Source organism: Lampetra fluviatilis, chromosome 41 (genome assembly GCF_964198595.1).
Source record: "Lampetra fluviatilis chromosome 41, kcLamFluv1.1, whole genome shotgun sequence".
Lineage (NCBI taxonomy): Eukaryota > Metazoa > Chordata > Hyperoartia > Petromyzontiformes > Petromyzontidae > Lampetra > Lampetra fluviatilis.
In genome coordinates this window covers 5,216,227-5,244,099 of record NC_136315.1, presented here as the reverse complement: position 1 = coordinate 5,244,099, position 27,873 = coordinate 5,216,227, and the positions used below count along the sequence as shown (strand labels likewise).

Here is a 27,873-nt window from a genome sequence, read left to right as displayed (position 1 = left end):
ATAGCGGCATCGCATTGTAGCCACGCCATTTGAGACCCATTCAGAGCGGTGAAAACGGCGCCCGTGGCTGTAATGAGAGACTATGTCACGACGAGAGGTTGCACTGTGCAAATGCAGCCGGTCACGGCTTTTAGCAGTGTCAAAGTGGTTGTCTAGTGTGGACTTGAGGGTCATGGGAACATAATTGGAGTGCTTTGTTGTTTTGTTTCGTATTGCTTATTAATGCCTACCAGTTGGTAGACAGTTATATCACTTTCATGGGGAAGGCCAATAACATGACGAGGTTTTTCTTAATTAGAACACCGTATTTTCAAGTCACTCACAACAGCCCCACCTCGTGGAAATGTCACGAGCCACCACTTTCACAAACTCTGTTTGACAACGTGCGACTCTTTGCTAGGGTTGGTGGGGCATTGCAGAGATGGGAGGCACATTTCATGCACGAGCGCCAACGCTGGCCTCTTCCCAACCCACGCTCTGACGGATGGAGGCCACCGTGTGTTTAGCCGACGAGCCAATTGGTGACCATCGGTGTCATCACACACGCTCGCCCTACGCGCCTGCCTACGCTTGCTTTTTTCTGGCCATCGAACAAAGACAGTCACATCATCTCGCGGTGCGTTCAGATGCGCTTCTGCGGCCGTCTAGAACGCTCTTCCTTCCGATATCAGGAAACCACTGGGTACTATGCACTTTCAAATCATCTATATTGCAACCTCATTTTTAAGTACTGTTTTTTGCGTGTGTTTAATTTGTTGTCCTTCCCCGGCACCTCTGATTAGCACGGTTGGCTACGTACACTGCGAAATAAGTTCAACATCCGTACATGCGCACGCATGCACGGGCACGGTTCCTGGCACGTTCCGCTAGCCAGCGAGCCGAGGGGTTGCTGCAACTGGTGGACGGGAGAACGTGAGTCGCATGAAGACCTCGCTCGTCTGCTACGCTCACGTACGAGGAGCTGAACCCGCATTGGAGAGCCGTGCTGCTGCTCATCGCTCAACACTCCGCCGAAGCCAGGCACACGCATCAGAACCCTGAGCGGTCATCCGCCGCCATGCCTGTTCAGACAGCGTGTGATGGCCGGTGGGTAAACTTATTTATGCGGCACGGAAGAGGACGGATGGGAGAAGAGGGGGATGGAGGTGGTCTACTGTATGCAGTTAATAATCCATTGAATGAGCCGGGAAGTATTTTCTGGGTTATTTTCTTAACTTTTTCACAAGTGTGGCACACACTCACCTCTCTAAGACACGACGACTGGGAGGGAAAATTCATTGACGTCTTGTATACCAGGCGAGGGAGTTAGCATCTCGCCACCAGTGTGCATCACAACAACACAATGCATTTCCATTTGTACGAAGATTTAATTATGAATTCTAAGTATCTGTTACAATTTGTAGTTTTAACAACTGGCTCACTATATTCTGGAAAATATAACAAAAAATTGTCGCGGTAAAATCTGGTAGATTTATACCCAGGCAAGTAAAACACGAAAAACACTATAGTCTACTGCAATTATATTGTTCAATTATCTCTCACGGATATATGCGGCGTGAATTTTCCCACCCTGCCCGTTGCGAAATGAAAGACAACGAGAGGGAGAGTGAATTTGAGAAGGAAAGGGCAAAACCAAATGAATCAAAACGCTTTCTGGACAATAACCTTGAAACAGCAAGTCGCCCACGGGGTTAGGGCACATCACTGACGGATAGTAATGGCTGCAGCACCGGCACCTTCCCTTCCCGCGCCGCTCCCTCCCTTCTTGTATTTGACACATCGATGTGATGGAGAAAGACCGGAGAGATGATGAGAGCAATTTGACGCGTGTCGTTGCGGCGGTGGAGGTGCGTGCGCATGCGTGCGCGTTCCGTGTGGGATGCACGCGGGGCGCAAGATTCGATTTGGCGAACCGAACGTGCGCGCAAGCGGCGGACGCGAACGTGCCGGGAACGTCACAACAGTCACAGATCTCCCGAGTTAGCGTCGTGAAATCGCGCCCGGCCCCCTCCCCCACCGCCCCAGCGCGTATACCGCGCAGCGACGCACGGAGAAAGCGCCGCTGCGGATCTCCGAGCGCTTCGGCGCGCGCTCGCTGCCGGCTTAACGGCCCATGGAGGCCGTTCCTAAGCGCCGCCGGTCGTGATGGGATTTCACGGCGTAGCGATTGGTGGGGCGGATGGGCAGGCGGGCGGGCGGGCACACTGCCGTGCATGCGTTAATTCCCCGAGCATTCTAGTGTGGGGGGGTGGGGGGGGTGTGGAGAGGGGGGGTCATGCCCTCTCGTGCAGCCCCTCAGCTTAGCTAGCTGCCATAATTCACGGTGCGCATTAGGGCGCTTGAATGCTTGCTGCATGCAAACGCCATTATTCAAATAAGTGGCTACTCTTGGGCTGGAATATGCGCGCCATTACCCGGCCCGGTGCATTACCGACTGAACACCTTGCGCTGTTTTAATACCGCGGTGGTGAAAATGGACCGCACATCCGGCACTTAAAACCGACCGCGGATCCATTTAAGTGGCAACTCTGCGAGAGAGTCACGGCTAAACGCGAGACGTGTGAGAAGCAAAGAAGCCATCCTCATTGTTTATTTACTCTTATTTACCCGTGCTTTTCCCGAAGTGTCAAATTTATTACGTTGACGCGCCACAGTATTATTGAGGAATGGCTTTTAAAAGTTTGTGCCTGCCATCTGCATCGGCGATAAATTCAAGGCCCGGAAATAATTAACGTGGCTTAATGGCCCACCGTGTGCAGTTAGCGCTGTGCGATAATGCGTGCGATCAGATTTAACACTCTGCGTCAGAGCAAGCTACCATACATATGGATAGCCTTAAAAAAAAAGTATATTACGTGGCACTGCATGAGGAGTAGCATCTATTTCTACATCTGCATGCATTTGGCATTGGCTAGGTGCAGTCTGGTCAAATAAACCTCATGACCAGCACGGTATGGGGAGACCCTCATCCAGCAGTGAATTGGCAAAAGAGCTGTACATACACATGTACACGTATCACACATTAACACGTGAAATAATAAACATTCTCAGCGGTTCGATTTACATGTGGACGCACAGCATGCCGTGTTAGTTATAGCGGTGGTTAAATGTTAACTACCTTGCCTGGTATACAGGAGGTCGTGGATTCGATCTTGACCCTGCCGCCTGCTGTATATTTGGAGTTTGCATGTTCTTCCCGTGGTCGCGTGGATTTTTCTTTGCGTCCTCCGGTTTTCCCCTCTGCATTTAAAAACATGCATCTCGAATATATGGCTGCTACAATTTTCCACGTGATAAGCCACTTCGTTGAGCTATCATTTGTGGCCAGGTTGCTTCTGAAAATGGGCTCTAGAGGCTCAGTGGGCCTTACCTGGTAAAATAAAATTAGTTTAGTAAAATACTTTACCATGCTCGCAACTCTCTCGGTTTTCTGAAAAATGTCTTGCTTAGATCTGGTTTAGCTATCACTCGCCACTGATGACAGTCACGGTCAGGGATCGAAACTGAGATCGGCAGGTTTATTGGCCAAACTGTGTGCGCCACTGGTGTCGTGCCACTTATATTTGTCAGCTGTACAAACAGCAATTGGTTGAATTCATCTGAATGTAAGAGGCCTTCTGACTCCTGGCAGATGGCCAATCTCAAAATGTTGAGAACGAGGCAATATTGGTTCTGAGTTGGTATATTATGTGAAACAAAATAGGTTTTAAATACATTTTTAAGGCTCCATAATTAGGTACAAAGAATATAAAAAGTGTACTGATTTTAGTGATGATGAATGCGATTACATTGGAAGGTAAATTATTCAATGCACCTCCATGAATATTTTAACATCTCTCTAGAAAGTTTTAAACGCTCCTTATATAACCTGCGAGCCTGTTAATAACCCCCAATCACAGTTCCGGATAAATCACTCGATTCTTACAATTCCCCCCCCTTGCCACCCCCCCCCCACCCCCGACATTGATGACGCGTGTACTGCAAGGCGCGTGGCCGTCAAGCTAAGAAGCCAGAGGTGCAGCCCTGCAATTGCTTGCTCATATGCCGCTGCTGGCGGAAGGGATCCACAGTAGACGGTTACCCGTCAAGCTTCCATATTGCTCATTGAATACTTCCAAAGACAGACGCGCATTTTTTTATCCCGAACAATTTTTTCTAAGTCGTGGCGGCAGTGTATATTTGTGTTTATGCATTCACGTAGAACTTATTTCGCACCGTACGTAGCCAACTGTGCTAATCGTGGGCGAGCGTGCTGGGTGAGCGCGGTGTGCGAGCGCCACGTACGTCGGCGATGAAGGTGCGTGCCAGGCACCCAGCCAGCCAGCAAAACTTAAAAAAAATATCTACAAATTTATTCGAAATCATATTTCACATCAAGGAAACCCTCAGATTGAGGCACCCAAGTGCACGGGTTCCCCAAATGCCACGCAACCGATAAACATACATCTTTAGAATTGCTCGTGCATACGCGACAACACGGAGCAGCACCGTTAGTAACCATACCCCAGGAGCACGATACACACAACAAACGATGACAACGCGGGCGAGCGGGAGCGATGAGCGAGCGGGTTGGGCGAGCGAGCGCCGCGTACCTCGGCGATGAAGGTGCGCGCCAGGCGCGGGTTGAGCAGCAACACGGCTCTGCGGAGCGAGTCGCGGTAGCGGTTCAGCTCCTCGTACTTGAGCGAGCGGAAGAGCGAGGCGATCATGCGGCCCACGTTTCCGTCCACCTGCTGCAGCGACACCTCGGCTCCCTGGCGGGCGGCGCGCGCCAGGAACCCGCGCACCCCACGGATGTCTGCACGCGCACGCACACGCACGGGCACGCGCACGGGCACGCGCACGGGCACGTGTGTGAGCACCACGTACGCACGTAGGTAGGCGCGGGGTCGTGACGCACGGGGCGGAGATGCACGGGCACAGGTACACGCAGAGCAGAGATGAAGCTGTAAGGGTACAGAAGAGTGACACGTAATTTTAAACAAACAAAAAACTCACCCGCAACACTCACTAATCCACACACTGCATGAAGGGCTGCGTACATGTGTACAGCCACACATGGAGAACGGTGGCGCAGTGATGAACGCACTGTGCTACGAGCCTGGCGACCTCACTACAATTCCCGCCCACGGCCAACATCAGTGACGATTATCTGAACCGTTCCTGGGCTGCCCCTAGATCGCCTAAGCCTCAAATAAGTACCTGGTGCGGTGGGTATAACAGCGCTGGGGTGTTAGCCACCCATCCCATCCATCGTGCGCCGTGTTGACCTTCATAGGTGCTCGCTAACAGCACTCGCCCCAACATCCTGTGCAAGGCTACATGGGGGATGTTTGTATTCGCAGCCACACAAACCGTGGGTATTCAAACAGGGGCATCCTGAATTACGCGAAGGGCAAAACCATTGCTCAAGAGACACCTTGCAGGTTAGGGTCAGTCATGGCAATCTCTTTGATGTTATTTTTTTTTCATAGCAAACAGTATTGGACAGCCATACGAAGCAACAGGTAGCATAAGGACGAGACATATGCACGCTCGCTCGCTCGCTCGCTCGCTCGCCCGCACACACAATACGGGCGGGATGCTCGCACGGGATTTCAATTTCAGATTTTTTTTTTCCCGTCGAGGTCAGTTCGGAGCACTTGAATCTCATTCGGGTCCACGCATTCCCCGAGCCAGCCCCTCGCGTTGTGTTAAAGTGCAACAGCGGGCGGCCCTCGGCTAGATGGCCTCAAATTCAGGATTAAATATATGACACGTGAATGTGAAAATGAATACTAATGGGCATTACCGCACCCCGTTGAATACTTCAAAGCCAAATATCCCTGGAATAGCCTTCAACAGACTATTGCAGCAAGTGTTGTTAGCGAGCGCCTATGAAGGTCGACACGGCGCACGAGGGGTGGGTGGCCATCGTGACGATGTTTACACACTGCACCAGGTACTCATTTGAGGCTGAAAAGGCCTAGGTGAGGCCCAAGACCGGTTCAGATATTCGTCACCGGTGTTGGCCACGAACGGGCATTGAACAGGTTCCTAGTGCAGCGCGGTAAGCGTGAAGTGCATCGTGGACAAAGATCTGCCCACAGCGCTGTTTGGGGCAAGCGCTCCTAGCAAGCACCTCACACACGTGATGCGATCAATCCGTAGGGGACATGCAATTTGCGCCTGGTTCACCACGCTTAGCGTACGTAGCATACCACAGGTGGACATCACGAGCGCGCAACGCCAGGCAAGCGCTGGCATCGTAAGGCTCTGATCCGAAGTTAAAACTTCGTTGAAACGGCTGCGTGCGCCACCCGTTTTAAAGAAGGCCAGCCTCCTGGCTTGCGTTGAGGCATCATTTTTCAGTGACTACTCCCGGGGGAGCTGTTAACTACAAAGATAGTGGGCAGCTTGAAATGGGGAGAAGTAGTAGAATTTAATTTTGTTCGAGCCCATTTTCAATGCACTGCTGGAAGGAGGCTTCTGCCAAAGGTTTCCCCAAGGCCTTTGTCAGGTCACGTGGTTGACTGACCACACCTGGGCACGCCAGCCAGGTGTGTAGGTTTGTGAAAGTGGCCCGGGATGCGGACGTTGTTCGGACATCACCTTTGCCACTGATTGTTAGCCCTGGTCAGGAAGCGAACTCGTGTCACCCTGGGTTCACAGCGTAGTGGCTTTGACCACTGTGCCACTGCTCCGTAAGAGGAAAGTGCGACGCTAAAATCAACTCACTCGGCCGCTCACTTGCTCACTCACGCAATGCATTTTCGCGAGCACTCACTCGTGCGTGCACGCACGCCCAATTCACTCAAAACACACGCACTCATTTTATTAACTCACTTACCCTCTCTCTCACGCTCCCACACTAATTCCCAAGCTCAGCAAAGAGCCACACACGCACGTGCGCGCACACACACACACACACACGAGTGCATAGACCACATTAAAAGAATTGACATTTCCATTCCAATAATAGTTTCTCATCATTATTTACTGCACCGTCCTTTGTTAGGCCCATTGACTGAGTAAAATGCCTGCTGTAAAATATGGCCCATGAGCAGCTGTGCATTGGGATAATGGTTATTCTTTATTCGCCGGGATTCTTTCACGTTCCGTTGATTAGCAATAAAATGCCGATTATCAAATGCACACACAGAGGCGCGGGGGGTGGGGGGGCTCGCAATGTCATCTCACTTTCTGTTCAGACGGAATAAATAAATAAAACGTGGGATGATATTCGTGTGACAATTGATTTTGTTGCCATGTTCGTACATCTGCCTCGCCTTCTTGGTGATGTAATTGGCACTGGGACCTTGAATGTTGACGTACACATAATGTGCATGCGTTGTGATGGTTATCCCACGGGACTTGCTTATGAGTGAAGTGCATACTCTCTAGACCTTTCCTGCACCTCACTCATAACTTGCACTCCAGAGGTTCGCCGGCTCGATCACCTGACATGGCAGTTGAAGCGATGGGGGCAGCTTTATTAAATCACCTCCGACTCTGTCCACCCAGCGATGTAAACGGAGACGCGGCAGCTAGCACGTGGTGGGGTAAAGCGTGGGTACTTCCGCCCGTTTCCACGATTGTGAAGTTTGCACCGCGGATTAGAACGGTTGGCTACGGACGGTGCGAAATAAGTTCAACGTACATACGTACAGTGTGGCGAGCATGGGAGAGTCTGCCAAAATATCCTCTGGAGAGGTTCTCTCGAGGCCCTTTCGCCAGCGGCGCCTTGAGCGAGCTCTTGCAGGGCTGCACCTTTGCCGTTCATCCAGCGGAGCAAAACGAAATTGTTTCATTTCCTTATTTGTGATTCAATAATGCAAAGGATAATTTCCCCCAAGGGCGACTAAGCAGCCAGGGGGAAGGGTATTGCTCTTCCTATTATTGTTTAATCTTTCAGAAAACAAAACGTGTCCCACGGCAGGCAAGGGGGAAGCCGAACAATAGCTTTCTCGGCGGGCCCCGCGGAAGAAAAAAAATGTAACACTCCGTGACCCGTTAAGACTCGGTAAAATGTATTCTCACAGCAAACCCGCAGCCGTAAGTGGCAAAGGCAAACGTGGGGGAGGCTTGGAGAGCAGGGAGTGCTCAACCTTCTTCCCTTCACCTTCACCCTGGCTTAACCACGTGGCCCCCAAATGAAGAATGGGCGGTGCTCAATTTCGCACGGGCAGTCTCGAGTCCGTGGCGAAAATAATCACCCGCGTTCCTACGATGGACGGGGGGGGGGGTTACAATTTTGTTCACCGGACAACCGCTATTGCCTTTCCACAAAGTGGTACTTGTTTTTTCCCAACACAGGAGGAGGGATGATGGACTGGGTCGGAGGCGGAGAGGCAAGAGGAGAAGACACGGAGGGGGTGTTGCAGATGTCGACTCGGTTAGCGAGGACAAGAGAGGGGAAAACCCAGGCGCAGGAGAGAGGAGAGGGGTGAAACATGTGGTGGCACTAGGGTGGCATGTGTGTGAAAAATAACTTCATGGCTAATCGGATTTCTCCAGGATAAATGTATGCACTCTAGATTGAACTTCTTTCGCACTGAGCATAGCCAACCATGCCGATTCTCATTGTGACTGGGGAGGCAGCCTAGGAAGAGGAGGTTCAAAGTGGTGAGTGAGAATGTGGAGTTTCCTGGAGTGGATGTTGAGATGAAAGCCCAGGATAGGAATGAGTGGAGAAAGGGGAGCAGGAAGGTGACATTTGTTCACACTCAATCAGGGACTTTTCCATTATAAAGCCAATTGTCGCTGTTAAAAAAACGACTGCACTTGTTTGTGCAACAACAACCACCTCACGACCGCCACCAGAACAACACGAACACCGTTAAACATTCATAACATTACGTAACACCATTTTTGTTCCTGGGTAGGAAGTGTTATTTCGTAATTGCTTATGCTGAAAAAGTATAGAAAATGGCTATTATTCTCCACAAACTTTGCTTTTGTGACCAGGACAGTGATATTTAGAAATGTACCTATTTTTAATGAGAAAACATACGTAGTTGTGTCTTTTTGTTCACATAAAGCCATTTAAAAAACATATGAATCAAAGTTAACATTTCTTTATACTAAAGTAATACAAAAATTACTACAAAGATTTAGAAGCGAGTAGTTTTTCGAGATTTACGATTATACTGTAAATAACTTTCACGAATCAGCCCCCAAATGTAGTCTCCCATTATGTTCTCGTTATACTGTCCTTGGTAGCGGCATTCAAAGTCCAGTATATCCTGGTGGAAGTGGTCGCCTTGCTCTTCAGAGTACGCTCCCATGTTCTCCTTGAATTTATCAAGATGAGCATATGGACTTTAAGGGACATCCTACAGCCCATTGTGCCGTAGTTCTTCACCAGAGTATCATACCAGCTCCACATAGTTTTCGACCTTGTGATTGCCCAGGAAGCCACGAACCACTGCGACAAAGCTGTCCCAAGTCGCTTTCTCCTTACTAGTGAGCTTATTGGGGAATTCATTGCACTCCAGGATTTTCTTCATCTGTGGCCCGACAAAGACACCGGCTTCGACCTTTGCCTCAGACAGCTCAGGGAAGAAGTCTTGAAGGTACTTGAAGGCTGCCGACTCCTTATCTACAGCTCTGACAAATTGTTTCATAAGGCCCAATTTGATGTGCAGTGGTGGCATCAGCACCTTCCGGGGTACACTAGTGGCTGCCACTTGACGTTGTTCCTCCCCACAGAGAACTCGGTCCGCCGTGGCCAGTCCCGCCTGTGATAGTGCGCTTTGGTGTCCCTGCTGTCCCAAAGCCAAAGATAGCAAGGAAATTTGGTAAAACCGCCTTGGAGACCCATCAGGAATGCCACCATTTTGAAGTCTCCGATGACCTCCCAGCCGTACTCATCATACTTCAAGGTGTCCAGCAAGGTCTTGATGCTGTTGTAATCCTCTTTGAGGTGCACCGAGTGAGCCAGGGGAAGAGATGGGTACTTGTTACCATTATGGAGCAGCATGGCTTTGAGGCTCCTGGATGAGCTGTCAATGAAGAGGCGTCATTCATTCTGGTTACAGGCGATTCCGATTGCCTCCAACAGACTGGTCACATTGTGGCAGAAGCAGAGCCCATCTTGACGGGTGAAGAAGCTGCAAAAAGGTTGGTGACGCTCCCTCTGATCTGCGACTTGCACACTTTCATCCAACAAGTTCCACTGCTTGAGCCTAGACGTCAAAAGCTCGGCATTGGACTTGGTGAGACCAAGATTTCTAATCAAGTCGTTGAGATCTTTTTAGTTGGGGTAGTATGGGTTTCTTTCCTCAGCTCCACCTCTGAAATTGTAATTTGGATCTTCAACGTCTTCTTCGCTCTCTGACTTGATGTTCTCTCTCCGGAAGAGTGGGTACGAGGGTACGAGGAGCTCATGGGCAGTGTGACACCGATGCGATGGATGGACGATGTTTGGAAGGGTCCACCATGCACAAGTAGCAGTTGCTTGAGTGGTCAGTGGGTTCCCGCCAAATTCTTGGGATAGCGAACTTCATGGCTCTCTTTTCCCCTCTGTACCATCCTACAAAAATAATTTTATCTCACCCATGACTAATGTGCAAGATATTCTCGCAAAATTTGTCATATATGATATATTTTTTTCAAAAACATTGAAAATTGTAAAACATTTTCAAATAAAAAACTTAAATTTATATTTTTTTACAAATTTTATGACGTAAAATTCCGAGCAACAATTGTCCATCGTACCTTACAGAGTATTTTTGCATTGCTCGCAGGTGAAATTAGGTGCCCAGGGTTTGTCTTGATCCCCGACAGGCATGCCGAAATATACCTTGTAGGCCTCACACATCTTAGCAGATGCTTCCACAGAGTTCTTTTTCACTTTTGTCTTGATAAATTGGCTGCAGACATAGCAAAATGTGTCTGCCGGATGCTTGCAGCCTCCTGATGCCATCTCAAGAAAAATGCAGATATGTATCCACTTCGGCAGCTGGAACTAAACTGAACTGGTGAGCTTAAGGTCCCTGTATTTATATTACTGGAAAGTTCTAGAATGTTCTAGAAGTTACTCCAAGTTTACTCAGCACTGAATCTATCTGGAATGTTCTGGAAAATAGGTACATTTCAAAATATCACTGTCCTGGTCACAAAAGCAAAGTTTGTGGGGAATAATGGCCATTTTCTGTCCTTTTGAGGCATAAGCAATTAGGAAATAACACCAACTACCAAGGAACAAAACATAATTGTTATACAGTATAATTATATGACAATATTGGCGTAAATAATAAGCACACAGAGTAAGGAAAGTAAATCTCATTACGGTGCTGGATATAAATAAACACGTGCTGTCGGAGTGAGCTAATCTATTGCCGTGATTTTCAAATCAAAAGCGCACGCGCACAGGCGCATGCAACTGTGAGCAAGGCAAAAGTCCCCCATGCAACCTTAACAGACTGTTGGGGCAAGCTAACAGCATCACGCCCGACCGCCTTTGTCTCCCTCGTGGCAATGTTCACACAGCATACCAGTTACTCATTTGAGGCTGAGTCGACCTAGGGGGGGGGGCCCAGGACCGATTAAAAAAATCGTCACCGGTGTTGGCCATGAGCGGGAATCTAACTCGGGTCGCCGGGTTCGCAGTGCAGCACTGACCGCTACATTGCCACTCCCCGGAGTGAGCTAATCTATTGCCGTGGACGGGGGGGGGGGGGTCCCGTGTGATTTTTCAAACCAAAAAGCCACCGGCGCAAATTCACGCAACTGTGGACACGCGCACACAACAGCAACAACAGCACACACACACACACACACGCGCGCACACGCGCACACACGCGCGCACACACACACGCGCACACCGCTGGCCGGCAAACTGAATCTACTCCGCAGGTTAATAGAGGCAGTCAATCAGGTTGCGGCAACAACTGCGCCGTAACGCCATGTAGCGACACGGCCTGTAGCGTAACGAGCCAGAGAGCGCCAGACCCAATCCCCGAAAGAGCCAAGGCGTAGCGTGTTTCAGCAAGAGCGCAGTCGTCCTTGCGCGCGCGCGTGTGTGTGTGTGTGTCCGCCCGTGCGCGCCCGTGTTTTTTTTTGCTACTTCAAAGTGTCCTCGAACTGCGCGGCCGTGTGAACAAACTCATTGTATCGCTGCTAGTTGCTACGACTGCAAACACCCCAGAAACAAGGTGTCGTATTGAATATCCGTCGCCTCCATGACACTGTGACAAAATTACCCCGAATGTGCCGCGGGTCTGGTTAGCTGTCCGAGGCTAAGCGGGGTTGAGCCCGGAAAGCTCCTGGATGTGCGAACGCCGTGTGCGCAAGAGACACGCGTGTAATCAGCATCGCCAAGGGATAATAACAAGGAACGGAGTGGGGTGGCCAGGGAATGGAGTGTCCTCTGGTCTAACACCGATTGAGACGAGGCTCAAAAGAAAGCTGTCTCTGGTGTGGACCAATCAGTTTAAAGGACAATGCATATAATTATCAGAGTATGTTTTTTGTTTGCATTCTGACCACAAGCATTATGGTTAATGCAGACAGTTTGGTGTTTTAACATCTTAACACCTGTTTTGTTGCCAGAAAAAAAGGGGAAAAAACAATTTACGATGATTAATTACGTTTATAGAAAAAAATTCTCATTTGATATAGTAATAGTGAGTTATCAGCCTCCGTCGCATGCCAGTGCTCGGCAAGTGAAGGCGAGATTCTGAAATTCACTGGTTGCCATATAATCTGAGATGCCTGTGAAAATGTTAAGTTTTTGTTAAAATGACATTGAACATTAGGCGTATATATTATCTGCATATACTATATCTATATGTATCTTCTCGGAACTTTTGAATTGCGAGCGTGTTTAAATGTAAATGAACTCGGCGTGGTTGGGCATTGCCTTCGTCAATTGCTCGTTGGCCCGTCTACAGAGTGGTCCAATTCTGTCAGCTGGCTTGCTTGAATACCCGATAATAGAGGGTGCTTCAAAAACATGGTTTTAACACTTCTGAAAATTTGCAACAAAACCACAAGAAATGTGCCCCTGGGGTCTGGAGATGACCTGGAGAAGATTCCAGGCACGCGTTGACAATGATGGCGAACAAGTGGAGACTCTTTGACTTTTTGACGCTATTAACATCCATTTGTTACCATGTTACAGTGTATTATCCGTTCTTCTTCCATTAAAATCGATAGTCCCATATAAATGTAAAAAACATTTTTAAGCATCTTGTATTTTTTTGCACATTACCACCTCATAGGCAGCTTTGCAGCTACTTCACATCTCACGTGTACAACCCGATTAGATCTTCTGACAGACCGCAAAATGACCTCGAATAAAACACCCATCATGAGCTCCATCAGACTGATAGACCTCCCGACAGATCTTAAAGACCCTTTCATGGACAGCAACAATCTCCTTCATGGACCCGCCAAGTCCCCATAATGAACCCCTCCAACGGATCTCCTGACAGTCCTCTTCGTGGACAAGTGATGAACAAATGACAAGAGACTGAATGCAACGTTTCGACTAGGAAACAACGATAGGTGCAAGAAGCCAGGGAAGACAACAAATGAAAAACACATAAGCAGTTTGAACAAATTTGGGAGCGTCCAACGGAACATTCTCGATAAATATCGTGGACAAAGAAAAAAAGGAAATAATGCCACGATTGCCAATGTCTTTTCAGAAAGGACACGGGGACACATTGAGAGAGAGAGACCTGTTGACAGGGTCCCTGTCAAGAGACTTGTGAAAAAAAGAGCTTGGCAGCTCATCGGATTCCTCCAGCATAAACAAATATTCTGATTCTGACTTCCCCGCGATGGACCCGGCAGGGTTCCCCCCCGGACTTCGCGCCCACCCTGCCAAGCCGGTCAGGCCACCCGTGCCCATCTTCCTGCCCGCCCGCCAACCCGCCCGGCGGCCCCGCGGCCGCGTACCGTATCCAGCCTGGTAGAAGAGGATGAACTTGCGCCAGGCGAAGTCGGCGAGCACGCGTGTGAGCACGTGACCCAGCACGGCGGGCGGCCGCGCCGTCAGCGTGTAGCCCTGCGGCTCCTCCACGCCCGGCGCCCCGGGGTCGGTCGTCGTCTGCGGCGGCAGCGGCGGGGGGTGCGGGGGCAGCTCGCAGCCGCTGCGGGGAGAGCCCCCCGTGCCGGCCGCCCCCCCTGCCGACGAGGGGGAGGCCGCGGGGCCCCCCCGCTCCACGAAGAGGTGCGGGATGTGCATGGCGTCGCTCAGCGACTGCAGCGAGGAGGCCGTGGCGCAGCCCGTGGAGCTCACGAGCGCCAGGATGCCCTGCTCCATCAGCTCGCACGCTGGGGGGCAGGGAGTGAGAGGGGGGGCACGTGGGGGATGGAGGGGGCACGTGGGGGTGAGGGGGGGGGCGAGTGGGGGGTGAGAGAGGAGGGGCATGTGGGGGGGGGTGAGAGGGGGGGCACGTTGGGGTTGAGAGGGAGGACACGTGGGGGTGAGAGAGAGGGGGCACGTGGGGAGTGAGAAGGGGGCAAGTGGGGGGTGAGAAGGGGGGCACGTGGAGGGTGAGAGGCGGGGCACGTGGGGGGTGAGGGGGGGCACGTGGGGGGGGGGGGGTGAGAGGGGGAGGTACGAGAGGAGGAGGGGAGAGGATCGACTGTAAGCAACTCCAAGCGACACTGCATCATCATCATCGCGTCTCATCTCAAGCGTCTCAGTGAAGCACTCCAGCCCAGCCAAGGGGACCCCCCTCCCCCCCCCTCCCCCCCGTGGCAGCTGTCGCTGTGTAGCACGACATGTCCTCAGCCGGCTCAGTGGGCCTTCGTCTGCCACCAGGGAGAGACGTTGCCATGTTTTTTTTTTTAATTTGCAATTAACTTAATCAAATTTGTCAAATCTGGACCATGACACAGTCACGCATGGCATTCTTATTTTGGAATAACGGGACTGGGTCTTTAACATCTACTGTGAAGTGGATCGTGCATGTTTGTGGTTCATACACCTACAGTGACATCAGAAGATGTTTCTTAACAAAAATAAATTCAAGAAATGAAGGCATAGTGGTGGCTGGATTATGAACCATCTCGGATTTTATGGTAAACTAAGTAAATTGCAAACAACCGATGAGAATGAACCTGCAGGAAATAATAGAATAACGTAATAAATGAAGGCTGCTAAGCATACGTTCAATATCAATACGAGCCAAATAAAGTTTAGGTGCAAAAAAGTTCGCTAAACACTTGAAGACATCTGTCTGAGGGACATAACTATAAACCACATCAGAGTAACGCAAACCTCGGGCAGTACACGAAGGCGGGTGGTGATGAAAGAGATGAGACAGATGGGAAGAGGAGAGCAGGCTGGGGTGTTTTTGGGAAAAAGTGAGCCAAAAAGACAAAAGCTTTTAAGCAGAATGTAGTATAGCAACTACTTTGACACATGGCTGAGACGCAAGGACATTTACAAAGAAAATGGAACAAAGTTGGAAAGTGTGCAAAGAAGTAAGATGATGGGCATGCTTGGAATTACACTGATAGAGACAGAAAATGGAACACATGGATCAGAGAGCGTACAAGAGTTGTATGTATGTTGGATTTATTTTGCACCGTCCGTAGCCAACCATGATAATTGGAGGTGCGGGGGAAGGACAACTAACTAAACACAAAAATAAGTTCAAAATGAAATGAGTTTTCAATCTACATTTAAAAGTGCATTGCTCCAGTGGCTTCCTAATATCGGAAGAGCGTTCCAGACGGCCGCAGAAGGCTTCGGACACATTGCGAGCAGAGTTGACGGTCGGTGGTTGAGACTGAGGCCGTCAATAGCAGAGACGGAGCCATGAAACCAGATCAAGGGCAGGAGCTCGATGGATTTTTTTGTAACGCGAGACCGTAAGACCATGAGAGGCGGAGATGGCTTGAGAAGGCGCTCATCCGGCAGTGAATAGATGATGGCTGATGAGATGATGGAGGAGCAATTTGAGTCGGCGATAAGGCAGGAGTATTTATTGAGACGAGAGAGAGGCAAAAACGGATTCTGAGACACGGAGACCAGAGAGAGCCAAACGAGCAGCACAGGAGGTGAGAGGGTTCGTGAACATAACTAACAGAAGGAAGAGTGCAAAGTGGAGGGGCCGCAGTGCGGGGAGAGAATGCCGACAGTCGTAATTGGGTATTTAGCGATGCTTTCATACATCGATTAAAATGGATTCTTACGCTAATGACGCGTCCGTTGGATCGTGCACGTAGGTCCAAATGAACCACAATTCACGCTAAATGTGCATAAAACGATGTCCTGGCGTTACATTAACGCTAAGTGGGGTGAATAAAGTTCTGCAAGGTAGGAGGGGAAAAAATTGGAGAAAAACTTGAGATTGTAAAAATGAGACCAAAAAAAATATATATATTTTTAAATCGTATTATGATCCCTGAATTGTGCGAACATCGATTTGCTTGAGGGGGAAGTTGGGGGGGGTGGTGTGTGGGTGGGTGTGTGGGTGTGTGTGTGGGTGTGTGGTATGGGGAGCGGTAGTGTAGCGGTAAGCGCGCTGCGCTACGAACCTGGTGGCCCGGGTTCGATTCCCGCTCACGGCCAATAACACCAGTGACGATATCTAAACTAGCCCTGGGCCTCCCCTAGGTCGACTCAGCCTCAAATGAGTACCCGGTGCGATGTGTGAACATCGCAGCTGCAAAGGCGGCCGGGAGTGGTATTGGCCACCCACCCCCTTGTGTGCCGTACCGGCCTTAATAGGTGCTCGCTAACAGCACTTGCCCCTACAGTATGTTAAGGCTATAGAGAGATCTTTGTCTGTGGGTGTGTGGGTGGGTGTGTGGGGGAATATTTATAATTCCTGGTGGACAGACAAACAGGTCAACGAAGGCGTGCGAAGATGGTTGGGACCGAGGCTTTGGTTTCTTGCAAAATTATTTTCCATGTCGCTGGTAAACTTGAGTAGGAGAAAGCTGCCTCAGTTTCAGTTTATTTTGAATTGCCCTGTGAGCTAAGAAGCTCTTAAGGTCGGGTTTCATCATTAAAAGCAACACGCCGTTTCCGTGACAGATATAAAACATCAGAGAAAAATAAATGAATGATACAAATGAGTAAATGAAATAAATGTAAGAAATCATATAATTTTAAATATAACATTTATCTTTTAAACGCTGTAGCCAATTAAGGAAGAAAAAAAAGTTCCAGATTCTGCATAAAAAGTGCCAGTGGAAAAACACTCCGTTTTCAAAGAAACACTAAATTTGAATCTCCAAAAATAAAATATAAGTGCGCCATCAATCAACAACAACGACATTTCACCAAACACAGCTGTACAGAGCCAGAGTTTACAGTGGCTGTGGTGTGACGGGTGCAGAAATATCTCGGAGGTTTGCGAATACAGACAGATCCCAGCTGAAATCAAACTCCGGTCGTGTGCAGATTAAAGAGGAGTAAGAGCGGAGTGGCGCATGGTGAACGGAGGCATTATGTTGATGAGATGGGTTTGGGAGAGGATGACAGGGTTGAAAAAAGAAAGTCGGTGATATGAACTCATACACTGGAGTCAATTAATAATTCTGGCGATGTCTCACGCCACGGTTGTCAAGAAATATTTCAATATTTTTCAAAATAATCTACCGCGGATTAAGGGCATCCATTAAAGCATGGCGAAAATTAATGGGGAGAGCACCTCTGTTAAAAAACATTAGCGTCAGTGCTCACGGGACAAGGGATTACGTTTTCATTTGGACTTAAAAATAAATAAATGCCCAACAGGGAAGCCGCGGAGAACAAGCGCTGCTCACACACATGGACCGTTCAAATACTCCACGCGCAAGCTGCTCAAAAGTGTGAAAAGTGCATGCGTGCATTTTTAATGAGTTCCAGCCAGCGAAATGCCATTTCAGCTTCTTTATGCTCATTGAAATATATATTTTCATATATATAGGGTGGCCCAAAAATCAGGACGCATCAGCTTGATTTATGCTTACACTTTGCATTCAAACATTCTAATTGTTATTTTTTTTCAAGTTGCTATGGTGTATATTATAATTACTAATAATGTCTATTTGTATTATTCTTTTTCAGATGATATTCACAAAACTCGACCAATAACCCCGGATGTGTTGAAACAAAACATAACTGATGAATGTTCAAAGATGTTACATCTGTAATCTCTAAAAAAAGCCCTACATTAATTTCAAAACAAAATGAATGCGTGCATTAATGTTAATGGTAGTTCAGTTTGAACATTCGTTGAAATAAATAAAACAACCCTATTGGATGTGTTACGATAATTAGAATAACCCTGTGTGTCCCGACTTTTGGGCTACCCCGCGTGACATACATGCATTTTAATAGCCCCTCAAATACTGAACTCGCTCCAATCTTCCCGTGGGCAAATCAAAGCGCTGCAGCGTTTAATAAAATAAACTCACGAGCGCCGGCAGCCCTGACGGCACCCTAATGAACCAGAGGGCTTAGAGGCCAATTAAATCCCTTGTCTGACGGGGGGGGGGGGCTCTCCGCGACTCGGTGAAACTCGCGGGAAATCAGTCGACGCGTGAAAGACCGGCACTCGTCATCATCATCATCATAAAAAGCTCGACCGAAGGATATTAAACGGAAAATCTAAAACGATGACAGGTAAATGAAAGCGGGGGGGGGGGGGATGATGAGCGAAGTGGCGTTTCTTCTCCAGTGGGCCTGCGGTGCAAAACAGCCTGGGTTGTGTGTCCGTGCGTGCGTGGGTGCGTGTGTTCGTGCGTGCGTGGGTGCGTGTGTGTGTTCGTGTGTGCGTGGGTGCGTGTGTCCGTGCGTGTGTGGGTGCGTGTGTTCGTGCGTGCGTGGGTGCGTGGGTGCGTGGGTGCGTGCGCGCGTGCGGTGCCTTCTGCTGGTGGAATTTGTATGGGCAATGCATTGTCCGCCGCCCTGAGCCTCTGCATACAGCCCGAAGCGTTGCTACGTCGAGGTTCTCATCCAGCAGTGGATTGGGAAAAGGGCTGCACGCGAACGTGTGTACATTCCTCATCTCAATATGCAAACAAGTGCTGAAATATTAGTCTATTTAATTATTTCTATTTCGTTACACTATATATTATGTGGATATCTTTTTACTTTTTTTTCTTTTCATGTTTTCAGATGTTGGGCTATTTTGATTACATTTCATGCTGATTTTTAGTCAGTTAATTTATCATGGTTTTTTTTTTTACATTGCTTGCACTCTGCAAACGGATTGTTTTGACAATGTTTATTATTTTTAACGAGGACTTGGTAAACTGATTTTTGGCATCTACCAGCTGTCAGATGGTCAATCCACTGCTACAGACAAAGCCACTTCTTCCGATGATTCTGCGATGTAATAATCCACACAAGCAACCTGCACAAGGTGAAGAGCTTCTTAGGGGACATTCATTTCTTTAGCTGTCCCTCCCACGTCACTCATGACCGTTGGCCATGATGCATTGCGTTGACGTGTGCTTCCCAAGCGCACTTTCTCAAAAGTTTGAATGACAATTCAAATGGTAAAAACTAAAATGTAAACTGGGAACTTTCCTTCTGTCGTGTGATGCTGTGGCACCCAGCACTTGACTCGTAACTTGATAAATCAATAACTCCCCACGTGTGTTATTAACACCGCCTTACAACATCAACACAATTATATAGTAGGCTGACATTCGCGGTGACGTCCCATCTTCAGAGAAGATCAAAGAGAAGGCAGAGAGATTCACTTTTAAACCGTGGGGCCTGACAAAAGTAGAAACTTTAAAGAAAGTCAACAAATGAACAATTTTTAACTGACATATGATCAAACAACACCTTTAAAAAAGTCAAACAATCCTTTAAAAGGTTAAGTGCGCAATTTCTCACGGTTGAATATTTGCCAATTCACATTCTTCTTCTTGGTTCTTTCGGTAAAGTCACGTAGAAGGGAAACAATAAAATAATAAAATTAAAACATAATAAAATAATTCTCACGACGTTTCGGCCACAACGCAAGCAGCCGTCCTCAGGTGAAGAACAGGTCTGTCGGAAAGACAGCGTCTGAATGACCTAACCCTAACCCTATTGACCTAACCCTAACCCTATTTCAGACGCTGTCTTTCCGACAGACCTGTTCTTCACCTGAGGACGGCTGCTTGCGTTGTGGCCGAAACGTTGTGAGAATTATTTTATTATGTTTTATTTTTATTATTTCCCTTCTACGTGACTTTACCGAAAGAACCAAGAAGATGAATCCCTGCAGTCACGAAAGCTTTAAATCGAAATTCAAATCCTAATCGGTGGGGAGTCAAATCGTCCCTGCGGCGAGACTGGGTCCCCGCCAGAAGAATGTGGAATTTCTCTCACTCGTTCCCACGCTGCTCACTTGAGCATGCAGAGACACTTTCACCTTTGACTCTCATATCACTAAACGTCATAAAACAACACGACCTTTGTTAATCTACTGCTGTACGGCTAATAATTATAATAACAGCTTGGTTCAAACTTGATTTGAAGCTTTCGTGACTGCAGGGATTTATATTATTGGATATTTCGGTAAAGTCACATAGAAGGGAAATAATAAAATAATACAAATATAAAACAATAAAAAGTATCACGGCGTTTCGACAGCAACACAAGCAATCATCATCGGGTGTGAAATCCACAGCAAGAAAATTTGAAAAAAGTGGCGGTTTGTCCTGACGTCAGCACCACGGACAGCGATTTGGCAGTTGGTCAGATGGACGAGTCCATCTATGTTCGGAAAAGAGGAGGGGGGACAGGAAAATGGAATGCGGTCTGAAAGTCACCGTGAGCGTGAACACAATCAATTAAGACCCGAAATGGTTTATCAAATCCTTCCAATTATTGCTAAGCCAGAATCCATCTTCTCGGTTGAAATTGTCTCTGTGTTTGTATATGTGGATAGCTTCATGAACGAATCTCTCATGGTAGCCAGATGGCTTGCAGAGAACCTCTGTCTTGGAGAAGTCAATGTCATGTGAGCCCACTGAATTATAACAGTGATCTGCCACGGCCGAGGTGTTGATCCTTGATTTGAAGCTTCAGTGACTGCATTAATTACTCTTGGGTTATTTCGGTAAAGTCACGTCATTTGGCATTTGTGCATTCTGATAACGCAGGGCTATCACGAAACAGCTGCTTCACACTCTTAGGTTTTTTCGGTAAAGTCACGTAGATAAAAAATAAAATAAATAATAAATAATATAAATAATAATAGAAATAAAAAAATAAATATATTCTTCTATTCTTCTATTTTTTTTACCTACCTGACTTTACCAGAACAAACCTATGAGTATGCATCCTTGCAGTCACGAAAGCTTCAAATCTAGCTGCTTCACAGACAGCCTGCAGTCGTTTTACTGCAGGGGTCGATTTTGTCTTGTATATGCAGATCAAGCATATCATACCGTGTGGATGATGCGGGTTGTTTGACCACGCCGCTTTCAGGACTGGTCCAGATATCACACGTCTGCTATTGGCTGTGGCCGGGAATTGAACTTAGGTGTGCAAACCAATGTGCCACCTTTGTCCGCTTTCTGTTAGAAAAAACGTGTGATGACCGATTTGGTATTTAACACGCAGGAGGCTTTCGCGACCAATATTATCCATCAGGGATTCTTGGGTTCGATCACCTAAATTTAAACGTGTCGTTAAAACCCCCACCACCCGACACAGCCAGTCAGTAAGGTTCGTCACGTAAATAAATCGTGCTAATTCGCTACTAGTACAGCACACCCGGTGTATTGGAGAGTAAAATTGTAAATGTTGTAGGTTTACTCTCCAACACATCGGTGCACTAAACTAGCCACGAATTTGCATGTGTTTTATTTACGTGGCAAACCTTACTAATCGGCTGTGTCAAGTGGTGTCGGGTTTAACGACACATTTATATTTACACGATCTTACCCAAAAACCTCTATTGTGGATGATTTGGTATTGAGTACATTTGTGTTTGTGTATAACTGCCAAAGAGGCACTAGCTTTTATTATATAAATATTTACATGGAGCTCTGCGTTCTTGCCTGCATTTGAATCTCATACCCTGTGATACTGAGGTGGCACAAGAGGTAAAGGTACAGCCCTGCATTTCGTTGCTCAATCCATTGTTGGCAGAGAGGAACTCCTCCCGAGGATATTTCAGACGACTCGTCCATGCTGCCTGGATGTCCTGGGAAAGACAGGAGTTACCCACACTATCCCCCACCACACACGAACCGCCGATCGAACAACTGCAAGTGCAGTTATTCATACTGCTGGGATGGGCAGAGGTGGTGAGGGAAGAATTAAGAAACTTGCCCCGCTGTCTTCAGCTGCCACGCCAGCCAGGATATGAAATCGAACCGTGGAACCTCTGGATTGCAAGTCCAATTGTGCTCACCACTACAGACGCGGGAGACGGTGGTCTTATATCTGCGGCCAGGAGTGGCCATGGGTACGACACCTGACATGGACTGTGACTGCCATGAGCAGCACAAATCATAAGATGCAAAGGACAAGTCTGTCAGCGTGACCTTGTTTGAAGAGTGCGAGAGGGGGGGGTGGGCCCATCCATCTGATGTTGAGTTCAGTCATGAAAAGTCTTAAGCCACCGGTGAGGATAGGTCTATAGGTAAAAATTTGACCCCACGTGTAAATTTTGTCTTCGTAAACGTGACAATCTCATCTGCGGGGGTGGGGAGGTTAATGAGAGGGATCTCGACAGAACAAAGATAAAGATAAAAGATCCCCCGTATAGCCTTAACAGACTGTAGGGGCAAGTGCTGTTAGCGAGCACCTATGAAGGCCGGAACGGTACACGAGGGGGTGGGTGGCCAGCACCACGCCCGACCGCCTTTGTCTCCCCAGTGGCGATGTTTACACACCGCACCAGGTACTCATTTAAGGCTGAGTCGACCTAGGGGAGGCCCAGGACCGGTTCAGATAATCGTCACTGGTGTTAGTCGTGAGCGGGAATCGAACCCGGGTTGCCAGGTTCATAGCGCAGCGCGCTAACCGCTACACTACCGCTCGACAGAACACCACCACAACCACCCAGCATCACGTGCCCGAACCCGAAAACAAACCTGGACAGCTGTATCGGCACGAACACCCCCCACGCGTTTCAACGTTAAACGTTCAACGCTCAAACAGAACGAGTCACGGGACACGAACTGCGTTGCTCACCTCGTGCATTTCTAAAAAAACTGGCGTTCACCCGCGGTGCGGAGAAGTAAAGGCCGCAAAATGGCACCAACATTTCCTGACTTGACTTTCAGAACTTCGAGTTAACACACACAAGAAGTGGGAGGTAATGGGGGGGGGGGGGGAGAGGTGTGGAGGTCAGCCCCCTCCAGCCCCCCCGCACGCAACACTAGGGGGGCTAGCGGGGGAGAGAACGGATACGGCGCTAAACCTGCCACGCATTACCCCGTCCAGTGATTGATCTCTCGCCGTGGGAATATTTTCCATCTCTCGGCTCAGTCCCGATGACGCGGCAACGACTCGCAATGACCACTCTCAAGGATCGCACGAGCAAACTCCGGGGGGGGGGGGGGGGAGAGAATAAATCAGCCCCCGGTGTCCGTGGGCGGGTTACGTACGCCGGCAGAAAGAAGAAAGTCGGGGGTGAATTCTAGATTTGAAGCTTTCGTGACCTCAAGGATTCATATTCTTAGGTTTTTTCGGTAAAGTCACGTAGGTAAAAAAAATTAAGGCCACTCAACAGAGATGATCTCCCTCTCTGTACCTATGTTACTCTCTCTCTATGTATCTTGGTGATATCTGTCTGCTTATATGTCTGTCTATAGTTGTTCTGGTTAGAATTTTTTGTTCCTATTTCATTTATACCTGATGATGATTGCTTGTGTTGCAATCGAAACGTCGTGATTTTTATTTTTATTTTATTTTACTTTTATTAATTTTAATTTTTTACCTACGTGACTTTACCGAAAAAAACCTAAGAATAAAGTCGGGGGTGGTTGCCTTTGTGGCGGGGAGGGGTGGCGAAATGGGGGGGAGATCTGGCAAATATCCCGTCACCCATTATTCACCCGCGTCCACCCTGGGTCTACTGCCTGGTTGAGGTCTCGCCTCCTGCTTTGTGGCCGGGTCGGGCGCGCTTGGGAGGCGGTGAGGGGGGAGAGGGCTTCGCCGTGGATCGTGCAGAGATTTTCGAGAGCCTCTTTGGGAGGCCCTGCGGCCGACGCGAGGTGACCGGGAGATGGCGGCACTGCAAGGGTGCGTGTTGGTGCACACGGGGAGCGGTAGTGTAGCGGGTTAGCGCGATGCGCTACGAATCCAGCGACTCGGGTTCGATTCCCGCTCACGGCCAACACCGGTGACGATGATCTGAACCGGTTCCGGGCCTCCCCTAGGTCGACTCAGCCTCCAATGAGTACCTGGTGCGGTGTGTAAACATCACCACTGGGGAGACAAAGGTGGCTGGGCGTGGTGCTGGCCACCCAACCCCCTCGTGTGCCGCTCCGGCCTTCATAGGTGCTCGCTAACATCACTTGCCCCTACAGTCTCTTAAGGCTACACGGGGGCTATTTGTTTTTGTGCATTTTGGTAGTCTGCGTGGGACATCAACATCGTAGCCTGCGTGGCGTTGTGTGTGTGTGTGTTGCTTCTCTCTTATGTGCGGTGAATTTCCTTCTGGATTACCCACAGTCTCCAACCTGACGCTGCTAAAAAAAACTGAGAAATGGAATTGGCCAAATATGGCAAATACAGGACAAGTCCCCCTGATGAAGAGGTTGTGTGACTTCGCGAAGCTTTTATGGATACCAATAAATGGCATTCATCCCCTTACTCTTGCTGGGGCGTATTAGTGGCGGCTTCGGCCGGTCCCCTGTGCATTCTGGCCACAGTCCGCTCCCTCCATCACGACTCCTCATTCTGTCACTAGCTCGCTCTCCTCCCTTGCCGCTCCCACGCAAATCCACACGGAACATAAACACCGTGGCCCCAGACTTGCCCCACACCTCGGCAATCCTTCACAAGCCCTGATTACTACGAGGAAATAAATTAAGCGGCGTTTGTATGACAATTTGTTCTCTCCCCCCCCCTTCCTCCCCAGGGTTCAAGGACGCGCCCCAGTGTGAGGAGAGAATTCATGGCTCCCTCGCTGTAACCTCATTCCATTCGTGGTACTCGGGGGAGCGGAGGTAGAAAGGTTAAGGGAGGCATCTGTGTCGGTCCGATTGGACGGCCGAAGCTGTCCATCTCCGGATCCCCCGCTGTAATCGGAGGCTGAATTATCCGCGGTTCGCTCGGCGAGTGGCGGGTGAGCGGTGACGCCCGCATCGAACCTCCCTCCATCACCGGAGCGAGGGGGCTGCGCTCGCTGTTCAGTTTTCAGTTTCATTTATTAGGATTTACCCCGTGAGCCATTCGGTTCTTGATTTGGGTTCAACCGCAACAAACAATAAAATTACAAGATACACCTAAAATTAGTTGTACACAAAACTAAACATCACATACGTGAACAATAAAATCCTACAGAAAAAGCACAACCCGTCCATGCTGCGTACAAAAAGTGCAAAAAATTCCATTTCGCCACGGCGTTTGTAGGCTCACGCCGCCTTCTTGTCGGCGGCGTGCATGCGCGGAGTATTTCCAGGTTACAACGGCGTCGTTCGTCGCGGTGTACACAGCGAGTCCCCGTTTAACGCGGGGAGATGCGTTCCTGAAAAGTGCCGCGTTCAGCGGAAACAATTCCCCCCCCCCCCCCCCCCCCGTTAATAATCGTGAAGTCTGGCGAGATGCGATGGACTACTACGCACACGCAGTGAGATGGCCGGACAAATAACTGAGGGAACGCCGCCGTATTACTGTATTATTCCACGTAATGTATCACTCCGCTCAGGCACGCCTGCTCAAGAAAGTAGTTCGTCGTCGACTGCTCAAAAACCGCGGTGTAACGTTGCGTGCTCCGCGTTATAATAATGGTGCGTGTTCCGCTTTGTGCAAAAAGTGTTTTCCCGAATGGAAGAACCGCGTTATGGCTAAAACGCGTCGTGTGAACACCACGCGTTTAGCGAGGCCCTACCGTGCAATTTTTTAAAGTAGTTAGGTATGTCCATGAAGGCATCATCTGTTGTTGAACAAAATTATTACGGTGCTACTGCGGTGGCCAGCGGTGCACAAGCAAGAACGCCAAAATAACTCGACACATTCGTCACTAAGTGGTGGTGACGTCACCACGGCGCTTGTGCCAGGCTAGGTGCACTTTGAGGCCACGTGAAGTGTCGAAGGCTCGCTGGCAGGAGGTCATGGGTCAGTCCCAGGTGCGATGGGTTGACTATACATAAACATACGGTTGATACTCTGGTACAAAGATTTGAAAACGTAATCTTTAATCCCTCTAAACTTCAACTTCTCAGCTGTGATTGTGTCCAATCCTTATGCTACGCTCCGTTGACGACCACTCAAGTCTTTTCGATTTTACAAATGTACGAAAATATACACATTCATATGTTGTCAACGTTTCAAATCGCTGTCAAGTAAAAAAAAAAATCTATATTTTACATAAAATAGCAATCATACATTTTAGCAACCATCAATCCACTCGTGGATGAAAACATTTCCATGCTATGTCGATCATGTTTTTTTTTACCCCATACATCACTGGTGAAGTGAGGCATGGCAGGACCAGCTCCGGTATCTATCACTCTCTCGCTCGCCAATGATGTGAGCCGTGGCCGGGAATCGAACTTGGATCGGTGGGCTAGATAAGCTCAGCACGCTTACCACAGAATCACCCCTCGACCCCGCTGTATTTATATATATATAATAATGGACGATACACGATATTATACGATACATGTAAGGGAATTTGTCCTTGAGCAATGTGTAACTTGTTGATTTCATTCATATGCACACGTCCACCCATGCCGTGGCAAAACTGTGCTGCCTCGGGCATTGGAATAATTTTCTTTTCGGTGTGAGTTTAAGCGAGCAGATTATGACTTTATCACACTTAAAGGTGGCAACCGTTGCTTTGCAGATCATACATCCTTGAGTACGTTTGACAAAAAAATATTATTTTAACAAATGGCAGCCTTCGACATCATCATTTGAAATCTAACTACTTTGGACAATTCAGTGTGAATTGGCTGAATCTTACGTAAGCTGCCAACCAAATAGGCAATTGAAGGCTCGTTAAATATTCCAACCAATTTTTCACTTAATCTGACTCCCAGTGGTCAGAGAAAAAGTTGACGGATGAGCTAAATCGAAGGAGATAGCGCTCGGTAATGGAACAATGAGGTGAAGTTACTTCAGTGCGGTCAACTAACCCCCACCACCAACACGGCATGGGGGGAACTTTCATCCAGCAGTGGATCGACAGACAAAATATGTTGTGTTATTATGATGCTAACTAATACTGCAGTTCGTCGATGTTACAGGTCCCTTGCGAGTAGTTTTGGAGTTTGGCATTGTGATCGTGGATGCTTCCGCGGTGCAATGGTTCGCACGTTCGATTTGCAAATCCAGATTCTGACTCTCGGCACGGCAGATGAAATCATGTCTGGCATTTGTGTAAAGTGGGCGTGGGTAAGCGGCAGCACAGTGGTTATCGCACTGTGCTACGGAGTGCGATTCCCGCTCACGGCCAACACCGGTGATAGTCATCTGAATTGGTCCCGGGCCTTCCCTAGGTCGTCTCAGCCTCAGATGAGTACCTGGTGTGGTGTGTAAACATTGCCCCAGGAGAGACAAAGGCGGCCAGGCGTGGTGCTAGCCACCCACTCCCTCGCATGCTGTGCCGGCCTTTATCAGTTGCTCGCTAACAGCACTTGCCCCAAAAGTCTGTGACGGCTACACGGGGGATCTTTATCTTGTAAAGTGTGGGTCCTCCGGCATTTTCAAGACGTCTTGCTAGTGTGGAAGAGTAGGCCAAAACACCGTCTGAAGGGGCTCTTTAGAGCTCCCTCGAGTGGAGGCCCTCCGCCAGCAGTGCCATGAGCAGG

General features: G+C 48.7%; 1 protein-coding gene across 4 annotated transcripts in view; it reads right to left on the bottom strand.

Moving 5' to 3' along the window:
• Nucleotides 1-27,873, bottom strand: part of LOC144946475 (glutamate receptor ionotropic, delta-2-like) — a 254,330-nt gene that overhangs the window by 81,827 nt on the left and 144,630 nt on the right. For all 4 annotated transcript variants that reach the window (XM_078875379.1, XM_078875376.1, XM_078875378.1 and 1 more), the window contains exons 3-4: nt 13,888-14,265; nt 4,593-4,798 (exon numbers count right to left, since the gene is read on the bottom strand). In XM_078875379.1, the coding sequence (XP_078731505.1) occupies nt 4,593-4,798; nt 13,888-14,265 (584 nt within the window). The remainder of the gene's footprint in view (nt 1-4,592; nt 4,799-13,887; nt 14,266-27,873) is intronic.